The 16,677-nt window shown below is 46.5% G+C and overlaps 1 protein-coding gene across 2 annotated transcripts in view; it reads left to right on the plus strand.

Moving 5' to 3' along the window:
* Positions 1-16,677, plus strand: part of mib1 (E3 ubiquitin-protein ligase mind bomb 1) — a 508,315-nt gene that overhangs the window by 14,460 nt on the left and 477,178 nt on the right. For both annotated transcript variants that reach the window (XM_084578830.1, XM_084578831.1), the window contains exons 9-12: positions 438-571; positions 1,435-1,542; positions 6,405-6,602; positions 6,898-7,049. In XM_084578830.1, coding sequence (XP_084434956.1) covers positions 438-571; positions 1,435-1,542; positions 6,405-6,602; positions 6,898-7,049 — 592 coding nt within the window. The remainder of the gene's footprint in view (positions 1-437; positions 572-1,434; positions 1,543-6,404; positions 6,603-6,897; positions 7,050-16,677) is intronic.

A 16,677-nucleotide genomic window follows, 5' to 3' on the forward strand; every position in this document is an offset into this window, starting at 1 on the left:
TAGCTTAAAACTTTATGCTATTGAGTTTGCGTATGAGGGAGTAGGGATTAAGTGAGCAGCAAATTCCATGTCGGTTTGCGTGGACAAGATGGGTTACAGATGAGACCAATTAATGCTATATCATCGTACCTCAACAAAACATGGTGCTGGACTAGTTGGTGACGAAGACAGTGCAAGGAAGGACAACCATAGCGTTCTTTGTGTCATGTCCTCATCTGTGGTTGTCCTTTTTTGCGCTGTCTTCTTTCCAAGTATGCATCATACCTCTAAATGCTGAACTGTGTGTCCTACCAATTTTTTCTTTTTTCATTTTTTATTTAAGTCTTCCAACTTCTCCGGTTTGCAGTGCGAGCTTTGTCCTTTACTCACGTATCTGCATGATGAGAGTCTGAGCACTGCATTTTCTTTTCTCCTTCTCTTGACGGCCATGTCGACAGAGCGACTGAGTGCCCTGCTGAAGAAGCTGTTTGAGAACCATGTCTCTGGAGACGTCAATGAAGAGCTGGTCAAGGCAGCAGCCAATGGCGATCCACAGAAGTGCGAGGAAATTTTGAAGCATCCCGAGGCCAACGTAAGTTGAGGCTCTTTGACATTATTTCATGCAGTTCACCAGTAATCGAGGAAAGATAGGGCTGAGAAAAGTTTAGACCATGCTGCTTACTGCGTGGGCTTGTGGCCACAAAGCAACCTGCCAAACCTGGAACTAGAGGATATTGAAAAGAAACAAATGCAGGCATCAGACCTTCACTGTTTGACGGAGCCAAATGCCACGAGCCCTTGCATGTTTGCACTCAGCAATTCATTATTGTTAACATCCTGCGGCGCTTGCTGTGGTGACTGTAGGTTCTCAACCGACAAGTATAGCCATTGGACAGGATGCCATCTCTCTGGTCTCTAATGCCCTCTAAATGGCCACCTCACAGTGAAGCCTACAGGATTGCAATGAAGTGACCATTATGGAGTTGCCTCTTTGCAAAACATTGACAGCAGTATTACTGTTTCGACCAGGGAAATGGTGTACTGAACCAGATGCCTGTTGAGAAAGTCCTACTGAGAAGCTTCATCCTATGGCTGCGGTTGTTTTACTCATCTCATTATGGAGTTGTCTAAAACAAGACTGGCACTATTTGTATACTTTAGACTTCCAAAGGACTGGCTCTTTGCTGTATTGATTATAATGAATGCAACCAGTTGGTGAACACACCTGCTACTTTGGCTGCAGAGATATAAATATTTTGTTCCTATATATTTCACTTCATGCTGTTACTGTGCCTCCGAAATGTGTGTAAATGTTAGTGGGGAAAATGCCTCTGTTTTATAGATTACAGCAGTGCACGTCAGCTGGGTCAGCTGGGTTAGAAGTATTAATAGCTGTATTGCTTATCTAGTGGTTGATGGTTAATGGTTTTGCATTTCTTCTTTTGATGTGCCCAGGTTAATGGTGTGTTTGCGAGTCACACTGCCCTCCAAGCTGCCAGCCAGAATGGACACGTTGAAGTTGTCAAGATCCTCTTGCGTCACAGCGCTGACGTTGAGATTGAGGTTAGTTGTCCTCCGCCTTAATTGGGTCAGATCCTGACATGCTGCGAAGCATAGCGAAAAGTTCCCTGTGAAAAAAAAAAATTGCCAAAGTTTTTTTTTTTCAGTTCACTTTGCCTCCTCGTATTTGCAGTATTATGGAAGTGTGGAGTGTTACTCTGGTGATGTTAAGGGGCGCAAGATGTGAATGTGAATGTAGTAGACAAAAGCATAAATGAGTGCATAAAGAACTTCTCTGTGCATTTGCATTTGGGTGATGAGACTAAAACCTAAATATGACAAGGAGCATACTGTGCCTCCTAAGGACTGGTTATGCTATGCAATGTGATTTTCAGACCTTTTCGGCCAATGGCACACATGGGCTTACACGAATGGTGCACTGAGTGCACAGTTGTACGTCTTGCAGCCTTGCATTCAGGCAGGACATGATTTTTCAGCTGCAGACTCTCTCTGAGATGAAGTCATTAGAAGTTTGTCTAAAAAGGATGGGAGAGTCTCTCTCTCTTGTCTCGTTTCGTCTGCAGCATAGCTGTTATCAATTCCTCAAACAGGTGTGCTGTGTGTCTTTCCATACGTCCATATGTGCAGCATTGATACCCAGCCATCTTTGTGCCTAGATACACTAATGGGTCTTGTGATGCCTGTCATTTGGAAATGCGGTCGTGGCGTATTTAAGCCAGGTCAGTGAGTAAGTGTGTTTTGTGCATATGCACTTTTTGGCCTGTGTCTGTGGAAGGCAGCATGTGACACACGTACGATACTGAGATCTTCACTAGCGTGGGTGCAAGGGGGCTCTGCCTCTTTCATGCTAGCGAAAAAGCAAGGCGCCCTTATGCTGTGAGATTCCAGTGTGCATTAAAGAACCCCAGGTGGTTGAGATCCCTGGAGCTCTCTACTACGGCATCTCTCATAGCCCGAGTCATTTTGGAGTGTTAAACCCCCCTAAACCACACCAAAAAAAGAAGGAATTAGTAATTGAAGCACGTTTTTCAGGAATCTCTAACAAAAACCATTGTTTTTCAAACTGAAGTCATAAAAATGGTGCCCATTGCCGTATTTACTCAAATGTGACGAAAGTTCTTTTATGATTTTTGGCTGTCAAAGTCTACCCTCGCGTTATACTCGAATACTGCAATGCGGTTTTCCTAAAGCAGCAGCTGGGTACAGCCATATTGAATCCGTCACCACTCGGTTTCGGTTTCCGTGGTTTTACGATGTTATGTTGGCAACATGGGTACCAGGGAAGCCAAATCAGCCAAATCCCAATCCACCCAAAGTCAAAACATTGCGCTTTTTGCTCGTAGGCTTAATATCACGTTACCACCTTTATAACGTGCTTGCCGCATCTTTCGAAGTGGATTAGTGCGGTTACTTCTGCTATTGCCGCTGCGTTGTGCTGTGCATTGTGCACAGTATGACGCTCGCTTCAAAAGGAAGCTATTCTGATGGCAGAAGAAATGTGGAATTCTGTGGTAGCTTGATGGCTAGACATTAACTAATCTACCATATGTGGGTAGCATATGCAGTATGAGGTGATTTTTTATGTGTGCCTGACGGCAAAGGCTACCGACGGCATCGTCTAGGAGGACAAGAGGGAAAAGGAAGACTCGGTTTCTGTGACCTCGACCTCCGATGACAATGACAAATGAGCGTTTTTTAATGAGAGTGCAAGGGTCAGAAAGTCTAGTAAAGGTACTTTTTCAAGTGCTTAGTTCGCGTTACATTCGTGGTTTTATTTTTCTCATTAGGCAATATATTGTTGAGTATTTCGAATGTGGATAAGTTCGTAATATACAGCGCATTGCACATTTACCAGCGCACTTTAGAATGCTTCTCCCAGCTAAACCACGGAATCCTCGCAGCTCAAATTTCACACAGAAATGGTATTTTGTCGCATTTTTTAATACCAAATTTGTTTAGGGTACTTGCTTGGTTCAATAAGAAAAAGCCAGATGTTCCCATTGTATACGGCGGCGGCGGCGCAAAAGAGGCCGGTGCCCCAGCGCTAACACCAGAGGCTCCATCTTGTGCTGTTTCCAGCCACAACAAGAGGCGATGGAAGGTTGTTGCATAAGATGGTGGCACAGGTGCTAGCGCTGGGGCAGTGGTTTCTTTTGCTTCGCTGCCGCCACATACTATGAGAACATCTAGATTTTTCTGATTGAATTAGGAAAGTACCCTAAACAAATTTGGTATTAAAACATATTAACGACAAAATGCCACTTCCGTACGAAATTTGAGCTGCGAGCATTCCGCGGTTTAGTTGGGAGAAGCATTCTACAGCACGCTGGTAATTGTGAAACGCACTGTATATTACGGACTTGGCCACATTCAAAATACTTTACGATATATTTCCCTATAACTTATATTTCACTATAACAAACGTTTCATTTCACTACACTTAAACCTCTAAGCAAAATTGAGGAAATTACTTTTGTGTATGGTGTGATGTTTTTGACAATGCAGTTATTCTTTTTTTTTCAGTATTCGATTTCAAGTAATCTGCTAACATACATTTTTCCAAAAACAAGTTGTCACCAGCGGTATAGCTTCGAGAACCCGAATTTTGTAGCGAACACTAGAACAGAACAGAATTCTCTTACATGACATTGGTTCAGCTGTGGAGAAATACATGCATGAAACGATATCCCTTTGCATCGATATCAAAATATACAGAAAAAAAAACACAATGGGCAGAAGAGACAAATTTCTTTTTTTGCCCTAGACCAAGAACACTTGCCATCATGGCTATTTTATTTTGCTGACGGTGAGTAAAGACAGAATGCCTAAGAAAGTACACTTAAGTTGTAAGTGCAAAATATTGGTTGGTTATGACGATGAGGCAGACAAACAAGTCAGACGGATGCCTTCAGTGGCCAGAAAGCTAACAAAAATTGGTACATGCCCTCGGTGCATGTGTGTAGTTCAGTAGGTCTTGGGCTGCTCATGAAAGCATCAGAGGCATTCAATTCACTAGCCTGTGTTCTCTGTTTGCTAAAGGCAATGCTTCTGTGTTCTGCATGCCCGAGGAGCTGCTTTTTTAGAGGCAATGCACTTGTGTCTATGCAGTTTTTGCTTGAATTTCCGGTTGAGCTAGATTGAAAGTACCGTGTTTACTCGCATAATGCTTGCACTTTTTTTCGCGGAAAATTGATGCTAAGTTAGGGGGTGTGATAATTACGCGGGGAAAATTGTCGAGCAAATGTTTTGGAGTGCTGAAAGCAAATTTAAATAGGTGCGAATTGGGATTCTTAGGTCAGCTATTGTAAATATAACCAAAACATTACTTTCAAGCAGAACTTACCCTTGTTATAAAAGTACAGGGTCGCCAAAAGCACTTTATTTACCGCACGCAGCCTCATCATCACTCCCTGCGTTCCGTGGTATAATGCTCAGAGCAGACCATACAGTTTTACTCTTGATCAGAGACTTGATCCGAGTCCATATCGACACTGCAATCACTGTCTCTAGTAGCGCACTACGCAGAACTCGTTGACGTCAAAGTGCCGGCTGGCAGCGTGGTTGCTATGCTGTAGCCCGTACTCAAAAGTTTTCAGCTTAAAAGCAGCTGTATAACTTGCTTACCGCCCCACCACTATGCGGCACCAAGAACACGGTAGACGGTGGAACAAAGAAAGTAACACGAACGGAGCGAAAGAACAATGCAAGATGGCGACGACTACGAGCATCATGGAGGTAAAAAAAAAAAGGCGAGCATAACTGATGATGATGATGATGATGATGATCTACCTGAGCACGCTATCGCCGCCTGGTAGCTCATGCACACAACGAGGCAAGCTAGGTTCAGTAGCGCTGCAAAGATGGCGCTTGTTACTGCTAGCAGACGACTCTCGCGGTGGTAATATTGGTGGTGCGATGATTATGCGAGGAAAAAAAAAATGCCAATTTTCGACGGCCAATGTTGGGGGTGCGAGCCTTACATGAGTGCGAGCTTTACGCGAGTAAATATGGTATTATCAGTAAATGTCAATATGTGTCTTAGATTTGCACTCTTTTTCCACTGTACACCACTGCTTGAATGCTGCAGACAATTGTGTTTGATTCTATACATGTAAATATTTTTCAGTGTCGCTACTAATGTGTTCATGAGGAAATTAAAAAAAAAATGATAGAAAACTTGGAAAAACAACTCCAGGTCAATTTTCAATGTATCTATAGCAACAGACTGCTGAAAAAGCAAGGCACACCAGCTCAGTCTTGTCTTTGCTTATTTGTACTGTCCTAATGAATGATAGACAGAAGATAACGTAATAGCAATTGACAACTTCTATGTAATCGTTCGGCTGCTTTTCAGAGGTTGTAATCGATCACTGAAATCGGTTGCATTTCATATAACTTTATCGTAATTGTAGTGGGTTACTTGTGATTTGTAATGTGTATGAACCTGCTTAAAGCTTGTGAAAGTTCATAATTTTTCAATTTATATGAGTCAGATTGAACACTGCATTGCGATAAATACACATTCAGAATGAACGTGTACAGCAACTCTAGTGCCCTTCATTTGCTTTGCTCGAACAGCGGCAAGTAGAAATCACCCCTATAATGTTAGCCCTCTGAGTGAGTCTTCTGATGTGTCCTTATATCATGGCTTATGATATTTATATGTTTTGCTAGTTGTGTGCTTTTTAATTCCACATATGTGCTGGTGCTGCATTGTTTATGATTGCAGGATAAAGTGATGATCAGAGCTGCAGCCATTGTAGCAAGCCTTATTTATTGAAGACACAAGAGTTGGTAGATGTATGCAAAACATGACTTTGGCAAATGGGCATATATGAGGCCGGAGTCGAAATTTGAGCATGGTCGGGCTTGACAAGGCGCTTGCTTTGAAATTCTTGCACCAGGACAAGGACGGTGATCGTGCGGTGCACCACACTGCCTTTGGTGATGAGCCCAGCGTGATGGAGCTGCTGGCCCGCGCGGGGGCCGATCTGAACGCTCGCAACAAGCGCCGCCAGACGCCCCTGCACATTGCAGTCAACAAGGGTCACATGGGGGTGGTCAAGACCCTGCTCGAGCTGGGATGCCACCCGAGCCTGCAGGTGAGCCACGTGGTGTTCCCCTCAAGTGTAAGGTGGAATACCGTGAAGCTAGATAAATTTTCTTCGCAGCTTTGACTAATAAGGCCAAAGGATCAGCTTATATAGAAAATTGAAGTGACATATGGGAGCCAATAAGTTTTAAGACGGAAATTAAAAATGCAATAATGAAAGACGCAATAAAGAAGTATACACAGGTGAACATTCTGCTTTTCTATCAAAGCGTCGACTTGATTTTATTAGAGTGAGATAAATATACGTGCGATCCAATGTGCCCACCTTCTTTTTGTCATTTCAGGACTGTGAGGGAGACACACCACTGCATGATGCCATCAGCAAGAAACGGGACGACATGCTCACCCTCCTTCTGGACCACAACGCGGACATCACGCTCACCAACAACAACGGCTTCAACGCCCTCCACCACGCGGCACTACGGGGCAATCCAAGGTCTGTGCTGTATTTATTTTCCCCTGCTCTAGCCTACTCTTTAGTTACAGAGCCTAAAAGGTGCACAAGACATTGGTGACATCGAACACTTCACGTACCTTGTCTGACCGCTGTGGTTGTACTCAAGAACAGGCTTGAGACAGCACTGAGGGAGACATTTAGCGTTTGCTGGCGCTTACCTCTGTTGATTTCTAGTTGCACTGCTGCCCCTTGACCATAGCAAGGTGGCATGCCAGCTGACCTCCCAGAAGCATGTTCAAGGAAAAAGGCTATGTCCGATACTTTTCCAAATCACGTTTCTTCTAGCTGTTAAGGGGGCCACTAACATGGAAAAAGGGAGTACCTCTAGGACGCCTTGTCTTAGTAATCACGGATCTTCACCTCAACAGAGAGAATGCTGTACGAGTGCAGCCATTTTTTCCAGTGAATGTTCGCTGCAGGCAATGATGTGATGTTGAGGAAGTGGCTGAGGGAAAGGGTTTCTAGCTGGAGTTCTATGTGAGCAGGTTCTCAAATGTAGGGCAGGTTGAAGTAAGCAAAACCTCGTTAATTCAAAGTCATTGGGACTGCACGAAATCTTCGAATTAAGCAGATTTTTGAATTAACTGAACACACCAAGAAATATGACATAGGAAAAAAAATGTGTTGCAGGAATGCACTACCTTTATTCTGCATATTTTGAATTACTTAAAGTAATCAGAGATGCTGGTTTGCTGCATCCGGTATTTTGCGGCTCCGAAGGTAATGTTCTTGAGTTGGTCAGCTAGGTGAAACATTTCAGGTCTTCCACCGTGGCACTCAACAAATTTGCGGTAACGTTCAGCGATGCGATAACTCCACTGAGAGCAGGTGGTGCTCAGGGATGCTCGTTGCTATCGTTGCTATTGTCGCTGTCATCGCGTAGGTTCACAACAGCAGTAACCTCACTCTCCAAGTTCGAGCAGCCTGTTTGCTCACCACTCTCAAAGTTCAGATACTCGGCGAAGCCAGCTGTGCTGGACTCGCCATTTTCTGCATAGAATGCATTGATGCAGTCGCAATACCCTGCTACTACTTCTTCGTCGAGCGTACATTGGTAGTCTGCATCGGCATCAACAATGCTTTCACTGAAAAATCCAGTGCGTTCAAAACATCACCTGATCAACGTGGGCTCCACTTGTTTCCAAGTGTACACTGTGAGGCATATGGCTCCAAGGAGGTCGTTGGAGTATTCTTTGCCATTGTCTTAGAAATCTTCCTTTGAAGCAGCGAGGCTTCCCCGTCTTTTAGTAATTTATTTTTTATTTGTACATACTGCAGCTCCACCTGGAGCTATAGCAGGAGTGGGGTAGAGGAGTTTATATTTTAAATGACAAAAAGAAAAAAAAGTAAGGTAATCATACAGAGCAGTATCAACAAACAATCGAGCAAACAATAAAACAAACACAGAAACAAACTAATCATTGAATTCAGGTTATTGAGACAGTGATCAACAGTGGTTGATTGCCCTAACAAATTCATGCAGTGGGAGGGAACGATGCAGTCCAGGTATTCTGTTTCATGCCTCGATCATACGAGGGAAAAAGCTGTGCTTAAATGTATCGCTTCTGGCAAAATAGGTGCTAAGGTTTAGTTCATGATAATTCCTTGTGGATGTGCGATGCGCTGGATTAATGTTAACCAGTAGCGGCAGCTTCTGTTTACTGCACATGCTTGTGCCGAACAGCACAGTAATCCTTTCCTTGGCCTGTTTTCTACCTTTGACTGCGGTGTCCTTCAGTGCGAATGTTTTGGTTGACAGCATGTTGGAAAAAAAGTGCAGCCTATCAAGGTTGTAAACATCGTTTGCACCATATTCGCTAAGCAGCGGCACCAAAGTGTGCTTGTAAATGACTGCGACATTGCAACTAGCGTGGAAAAAGACAAGGGACAGCGACAATAAGGTGCCGACATGATGGCGTTTTTGTAAATGTCGCAGTCATTTACAAAAATGCACCAACTAGACTAACGTCTTCTTTGATCAAAGTGTGCTTCTTCCAATTTTCGACAACGCTCTCTCCACAGATGGTCAGAAGTGAAACATATTGTTACATTCTTTAAAATGGCTAAACCATCCGTTAGTACACTTGAATTCTTCGTGCCTAAGTTGCAGAGCCAGGTCATTGGTCTTCTCCCGCAGTATCGTTTCATTGACGGAAAAGTGGCCTGTGTTTGCTTTCTGAAGCCAGCGAAGAGGAGCAGATATCACATCTTAATATGCCAGAGCCAGCACTTGGGACCGCTTCGAAGAATGTATCTTGCCGTGGTGTCATAGCCGTGGGTCTCTATTATCTTCGACTTGTTGCTCAGTATTGTGGACAACATTGAGAAGGGCACGGCGTGCTTTTAGCCAACTCGGTCTTGGAACAAGCGTTCTTGCCTGCTTCTTGGATCAAGCAGAACTTCTCCTGCAGCATTAAAGTCTTGTACTTCAGCATTTCGTTCACTTGTACGGTCACAAAGCTAGCACTTCTACACAGCCCAAAAGAGCAATGGCGCAGTAGCCGACCCCTAACCGCCGCACACAACACGAAGAAATGGCGCAGGCAAGACCTGCGTAGCGCAAACTTGCAGCATTGGAGGAGGGGAAGGGCTGTTGCGAGCTGCCACTGACGCAGTGCGAAGAGAGGGTGAAACACGCCATGGGATGGAGTGGGAGTGAGATCACTTGAAAAGAACGGTATGCCTGCTTTGTTGTAGTGAAACATGTCTTCTCATCTGAAGGCGCACGTTTCAGCGGACGTACTGTGAACCGATTTTTGTGCATAGAATGCTCCGGCTCGGTCACGTCATCGTCATCTATATGTGGCTTTGCCTCACAGCTCCGTAAGATCGTCATTTCACAGGTTTTGCGGCGAAAAATGGATCGGGCATTGCCGACCGGACTGGCTCAGGCTGCTGGTTGGCATTATTCGTTCAGATTTGCATTGGAAAATACGGGACTGCAGAAAACTTGAATTATCCCGCATTTCAAATTAACCAGGTTCGAATTATCGAGGCTTTACTGTAATTATCTGTGTCTACTCATTATGAGTTGGTGATACTACAGCAGTTTCTGGTACTATTAGCACTTCCTAGCAGCAGTTCACTCTGCAGGTGAAAGATATGCAGTTGTTTCCTTCCCTTCTCCATGAGGAAGGTGAATTTTAGTGAATGTGGAAACAGGTAAGCCTATTGAAAGTCCTGAGCTTTAGGTTCCTGCTTCATGTGGGCTCATTCACGAGAGGGTAATAAGCATAATTCCAGTCACCCTTTTTCTATTTCCATGGGGAAAGAGGAGTTCCCTGGGAACTACAGTACTAGTTTGCATAGTAGGGCTTGGAGCGAACTTAATTTATGGTCTGTAATGGAGGACCATCACAGCAGTGTTGAGAAATGAAATGACAGTCGCACAAATATTATTACGGAGTGTGCAATAGAAGTAGGTTAGTTGAATAGGATGCAGGCGAACTCTTTCAGGAAATGGGAGACATCATTAAGAAATTATAAGTATGAAAGTCTGAAAGGTTAGAGCCAAGTGAACTGGAAAGTTAATCTATAAGTTTAAGGTAAGTGGCCCAAGCAAATATAATATGAAAAGTATTAAGGAGGATTTAAAGAGGGGAGGTAGCCTAAAATGGTTCTAAAAAATTGATTGCAGGTGAAGATGTCAGTGCAGGAGCACTGACACGCTTGCGCGAGAATTGGCTGAGGCCTACCATATTAGGAAAAGCGGAAGGTCATGTATTAGCGCACCATCTGTGACAATGTATGATAAAGAATTTGTCTTTTTAGATAAATTAGATAAGAGGTGAGTGACCTGTGCCCTTCCTTTATGCTTTTCTTGGGTATTTGGCTCGCACGTAGCACTGATGATTAGGCACTGATAATTTTTTTTTTTTGGTATAAATGTCAGGTACATTTCCGGAATAAAACAGTTAAAAGTGCGCTCCGTCCTGTCTCCCTTGTCTTTTTGTGTCGTCTTTTTGTGCGCATAAAACCAATCTGAGTATGAACCAACTAGCCCCACAACGCATATTACTGGAGCTACCATTGAGTTCCTTGACGGAGCATGTTCGTGCTTCACCGGTCGATCATGTTTGGGCCTGCGGTAAGGCCAATTGCTCAGGTGAAATTCAGCGCCACATTTGTAATCAACCAATGGCAGTCATCACTAGTAATCTGCAGTTGACTGATGGCATCTTATTGCCTTACTAGTAAATCAGGGGATAAAAAAAAGTATGATAACAAAACAAGATGGTAAAGCAGAGCGGCAGGCCGTAAAATTAATTTGAAAAAATATTCAAGAGTGTTGGAAAGGAACAGCAGTTTGTACAGCAGTTGACGACCAATTTTTTGGTCTCTCTATGGACCGCGAGAAAGTTTGAAAAATCAAATTTTGTAGAAAAAGTCACTTTATATGAACTGATTGCCACTATGGTGGAGGAAGGGTAAAGTAGACCAGTCTGATGCTTCACTGTCTCGCCGCGCAGTGTTTACACAGACAACAGGCGGCTCCCTGCGTTCGATGGCTATGCTGCCGTCAGCATCTCGCGAGCGAACGCCCTGGCTTAGATGAAGTCCAGACGCGAAAGCGAACCTGCCACTGAGAGGTCGATGAACCGCCGCGTTTGAGAACGCTTCATCGCATAGTCCTCATCTGCCGTGCAGTGAAGCATCCTCGAAACGCGGCGGGGCCGTATATAGGGGCAGCTTATAGTGAACTTGTGCAGCTACTGCGTCGCACTGAACCTGGATTAATGACGTTCCACAATACATTCTTACGGCTCGAGGCTTGGCTATTGGTAGTGGTGCCGCGGCGAAAAATATACAAATCAGTCGCGATGCGTCTGAAATTTCGGTAGCTCGTATACATTAGTGGTGTGGAGCATGTCGCGATGCGGCGAAAAAGTCCGAATAGTCAAGCATGTCCGAAAAATCAGGTGTCCGAATTTTCGGTTGTCAACCTAAGCCACATCTAATTCGAGCGGGCAGTGACCACAGATTGGGACTACTGGAGCAAAGTAACCAGAAGAATAAGGATAGGGTGGTGTGCATTTGGTAGGCACTCTCAGGGGATGAGTAACAGTGTATTGATATTTTCTTGCAGTAGTTTGTGTGCACTGTATACTACAAGCCTCGATATCTGTTCTGAAAAGGGGGCATATTTCATCAAATATTCAACAGTTACGAAATTTTGGCATCCGATCAGGAGTCTCAGTTTGTGCAAGTTTTCTTAGTAGCAGACTTGGTGGTCACTTCTATCGACCGCGAACTGTGCACTGCGCAAGCTGACATTTTCGACAAAACACACCATAGAAGTTGGGTACCACGTGACTCCCCTTGGACGTCGACATTACCCCTTTGGCCATTTCGACGTCTGATGGCGTAATTGGCTTTACCTTATTAACTAATTAATCAGCATATACGCGCATTGCTTGGTACTATGTGAAACTCCGGATAAGGTGCCCGCGACGCTCGCTCTGTCTTATTCCTAGCGAAACTATGTAGCGAAGAGCGCGTTCAGCAAACTTCTTGCCCATCCTGAGTCACGGAGCCGCGGAAAGGTGGCGCCACCATACCTCTCTCCGCATTCAAGATCTCCTTCTCACCGGTGCTGTGATTCAAAACGTTCCGCTGCCGCATTCCTCCGGCATTTCCATGTGCTCGGCTGACACGCCGCAGATATTCTCCCACTTTTCCATTCGTCTTACTTTCGTTTTGTTTCCGCGACGCGCGATTCCGTTCCGGCACTCGTGGCTCCCTAATTAAGCGACCGAATGAGGTTCTTCTCTCGCGCCGTTGCTTCCCCATTAGGGAGAGAAAAAGAAAGCTAGGCTGAAAATGTACATATAAGAACAGGGAGTAAGCGACCTGTCGTCGTCTTGCCGGACTAATTCTGCGCTGACGGTGGGATAATGCTGACACGTGTACCTCTGCATGGCGAGCATACGCTAGAAGGAGAAGGAATAATAAAAAAAAAGGAAGGCAATCACAGACGCGGCCAATTAGCGGTTGGCACTGGTAACCAACGCCTGCGGTGGCACACGGTGGCCTGACCGTTTTTGCTTCTCGACGCGGTGCGGTGGTGGCTCGTTTAATTTGCCTCATCTGTTGCGAGCTTCGTTCTGTTTATCTCGGCGCTTTCACCTCGCTGTAGTGTAGTGACTTAGCTCCCCGCACGTGCCGAGCGATGTTTGCAGTTTCTTCGAGCCGGCATGGATGCTGCGGTCTGGAATTGCTGTACACCCCGCGACGTGGCTGCTTAGGCGATCGGCATCGGTAACGACGTCTACGGAGCTTTGGCAGGTGGAATGCGTAGAAGAGGGAAGTGCCTCTCAATTTGTAGGGGAGAGCCAGCATAGAAGCTATACTAAGGATGGCTCAGCGAAAATGGATAAAAGCACTGATTACGAACAGATGTGGAGTAAGAGTAGAATTGTAATTGGAGTAGAATCATAGTTGGAACAGTTGTGAGTGAAATACAGTGGAGCTGGAATAAAATGGGTATTGGAATAGGCTGGTGAGTGGAAGGAAAAGCTCCCGCACTTCCGTTGCTGTAATTCACTTTGATCGCCTCCCAATTTTTCTTTAATTTTATGTTGCTGGAAAGATGTTGGCTGTGACTCACAGCCTCAAAAAGCGCCAGCTTGGGTGTCCCATCGTCGCTTGCGTTGTTAATTGATTTATTGAATGATCTTCACTCGCCGCAAGAACTTTGCTCGCCGTGAATAGTGCCGGAGGTCACCGGGAAAATTTTTGGCCGTCTGGGGTTCTTAAATGACACAGAAAAGTTTATAGTCAAGTAATGTGGTTTACTCTTCTGGGATGTATGTAAGTCCTGACTTTCGTAGGGAAGAATACCAGCGTTCCTTTTAATTTGGAACGTGGGACGTACACAGAAAATCACACTGCATGGTCGAAAAGCAGTGCCCTCCTTCGGGCTGGAATTTTTGTTGACAAAGCCTTTGTGCCGAAATCTGTCTGCATTGTGCTTTATAGTTCGCCTCCTTGGAAGCTCTCATCTTCGTCGCTGTCGGAAATCGATCTCGAGAATTCGGCCTCAGCAGCGGCTAACTATCATGTCGGGTTGCTTTGATTCGTACTATAATCGACGTTAAGGTTCTCGGATCGTTGCACGTACGAAAACTTCGAAATCGGGTCGTCTGCGTGCACTTGTCCGGTTTTCGGGAGTATTCTTCATTTGACGAGACAGCGCGCTTATTGGGCGTTGTTCGCCCCCGCCGCCTGTTCGAGAAATTTGAAAACACTTAGTCGTGCCACGTATTACGAAGCAGCTCTTCGCCTGCGGGTGCCTGACGTTATTGTGTCTCCTGTAGGTTTCTTTTCCGCCCATCACGTCGCGTCTGCTGACTGCTGTCTGCCGCTGCTGTCGTCATTCTCGCCACCTTTTGGCCAACCGAGTCACGTCCGTGGCATCTTCCCGGCGCCGGGATATGTGTCGTGTGATCGTCACCTTCATCAGCGTTATTGGCGGAGGCAGCAAGCGCCGTGGCGTACGTCGTCGTCTCCGCGGTCCAGCCGCTCACATTCTGCCGCGCTCTGCTGTCTAGTCTTCCTCCTCTTGCACGAGGTGCCTGAGCCTGTCTTCATTTTCGTCTTATTGCGGTTGTTTAGTGGTCTTTAATTATCGCTCCCCATCTCTGCCTCATGGCGCCGGCATTCTCTTTATCACCGTCGTCGGGAACCCGTCACTCCAGATTGGTCACCTGCTAATAGAGAGATTTTGCTTTTCGGATACGTACTGACGTAGACGTATACCGGTTTGCCGGACCAATCCTGCGCACGTACATTGACAGGGGTGAGTGTAATCGCAACCACTGCGCCTGCGTGGGAGGGGTACGGTAAATCGGTATACGTCTGCGTCAGTACGTCTACGTCAGTACGTCTACGTCAGTACGTCTCCGGCAAGCTAAATCTCTCAAATGTGACGGAGAAACGTATTGCCAGGCGACCGCAGGCAGGAGAGAGACGGCCGATATACCTCTGTTCCTCTACCTTTACTGCTATCGGCGCGCTCTCATGCACTTTCTCCTCGCGGCAAGGAGTGGTGGAAGATCGCTGGAGATCGAGAGGGGTGAGAGCCTGCGGCGCGATGCCGTGTGGTCAGGTGATACCGCGTGCCTGCACTTCACATGCACAGTAGCCAGTCCCGGAAAGGGAAGGTGTGTAAGTGCGCCTCCGATTTGCTAAAATTCATCAAACACAGGTTTTTTTATCATGCATTCCCACGAAGGAATCACGTGGCAGCGGCGCCATCTCTATCGGTGCCCGCGTATGCGCCATGTTTGATACCGGATCATCGGTCGACATCTTCAACCCGTGCCTCTTTTGTCAGGTCGCTGTTTTCTCGCCTCTAGGCAATGCGCTCCTCTCTCCACCTTGATGGCTGCCACCTAGCCTCGCGCTATCCGTCCTGGCCGTCATCAAAATCTGATCTCGCTCTTTCACCAGCCGCCATTTTTTTTTGCGCGCACCCTCCGTCTTAGTTTGTGGTCGGTCGTCTTCGTGATCGGGCCGGGTCATCGTAAAGACGGCCGCCGTCCCTCCTTCCTCCCTTTATGTTGGCCGGGCCTCCATTCTTTGTCGGCGGCGGAGCCTTATCGAACGGGTCGCTGGCTTGGGAGGGTGTGAGACTTGGCCCGCCGTTGAGGCCGTGTAGTATAGTTTCTCTGGACCATCAGCGTCTTTGTTGCAACAGCGCTGGCGGAGCGAGAGGGAGGGAGCGCGCGCCATCTCTGGTTGGCGACCCTCTGCTCTCCGGTCTGCAGCCTGCTGCTGCTGCTTCTTGTGCCACACACCGCCGCCGTGCAGTTAGTCTGGGCGGTCCGGCGCCCGCGTTGCTCCCCTCCCGCTGCTGCTGTGGTCCCTGGAAATGCTGCTGCTGGTGGTGACGGGTTGATGATGTCTCCGAGCTCGCCTATATATCGTCCAGGCGGCACAGGAGACTGTTCCGTCCATCGATCACGTGTCTCGCCTCTTCGTGTTCTTTTTTCTGTCTGACCAGCTTCCGCACACTCCAGACAGATGGGCCTCTGTATTTGCATCGCTTACCAAGCTTCACCGTTCCTCTCCAGTACTCCCCCATCTGCCCATTTCCTCCATGCGCGGCCCTGTTGCACCGCCGTGTTTCTTGCACGTGGGCTTCACTCATGGGCGTCCGCCGTCGGCGCCGGCTTTCATCGACCACTCGTTCGTTCCATCGTTCATTCATTTATCCCTTTTCCGCTGTGCCCCATCGCGCGAGTTCTTTTGATTCTGAATGCATCCGGAGGAGCTTTGCGGGGGGATCTTTGATCTCGCAGTGCCTTGCCGCTTTATGGCGGCCGATTTGTATAGCTCCATTCATGCTTTTCTAGTTTCCGACGCTGCCTGTTCGCTTTTTGCGTCAAAAAGAAGACGACTCCCCCCCCCCCCCCCCCCCTTTTTATTTATTGTTATTGTTCTGTAGGTTTGCTCGCTTTTCACTGTCCGCTGGCCTCATATGCGACGCGTCCCTGACCTTTTGGTTTTGAATGTGTGTGTACATGGCTTGGCCAGTCGGTTTCGTGGGAGTCTGCAACAGCTATGAAAGGAGGGCGTATATAGCTAATGCGTCGAGATGGGCGGC

The sequence above is a fragment of the Amblyomma maculatum genome, chromosome 9, assembly GCF_055883805.1.
Source record: "Amblyomma maculatum isolate TAMU_Amacu chromosome 9, ASM5588380v1, whole genome shotgun sequence".
Taxonomy (NCBI): Eukaryota; Metazoa; Arthropoda; class Arachnida; order Ixodida; family Ixodidae; genus Amblyomma; species Amblyomma maculatum.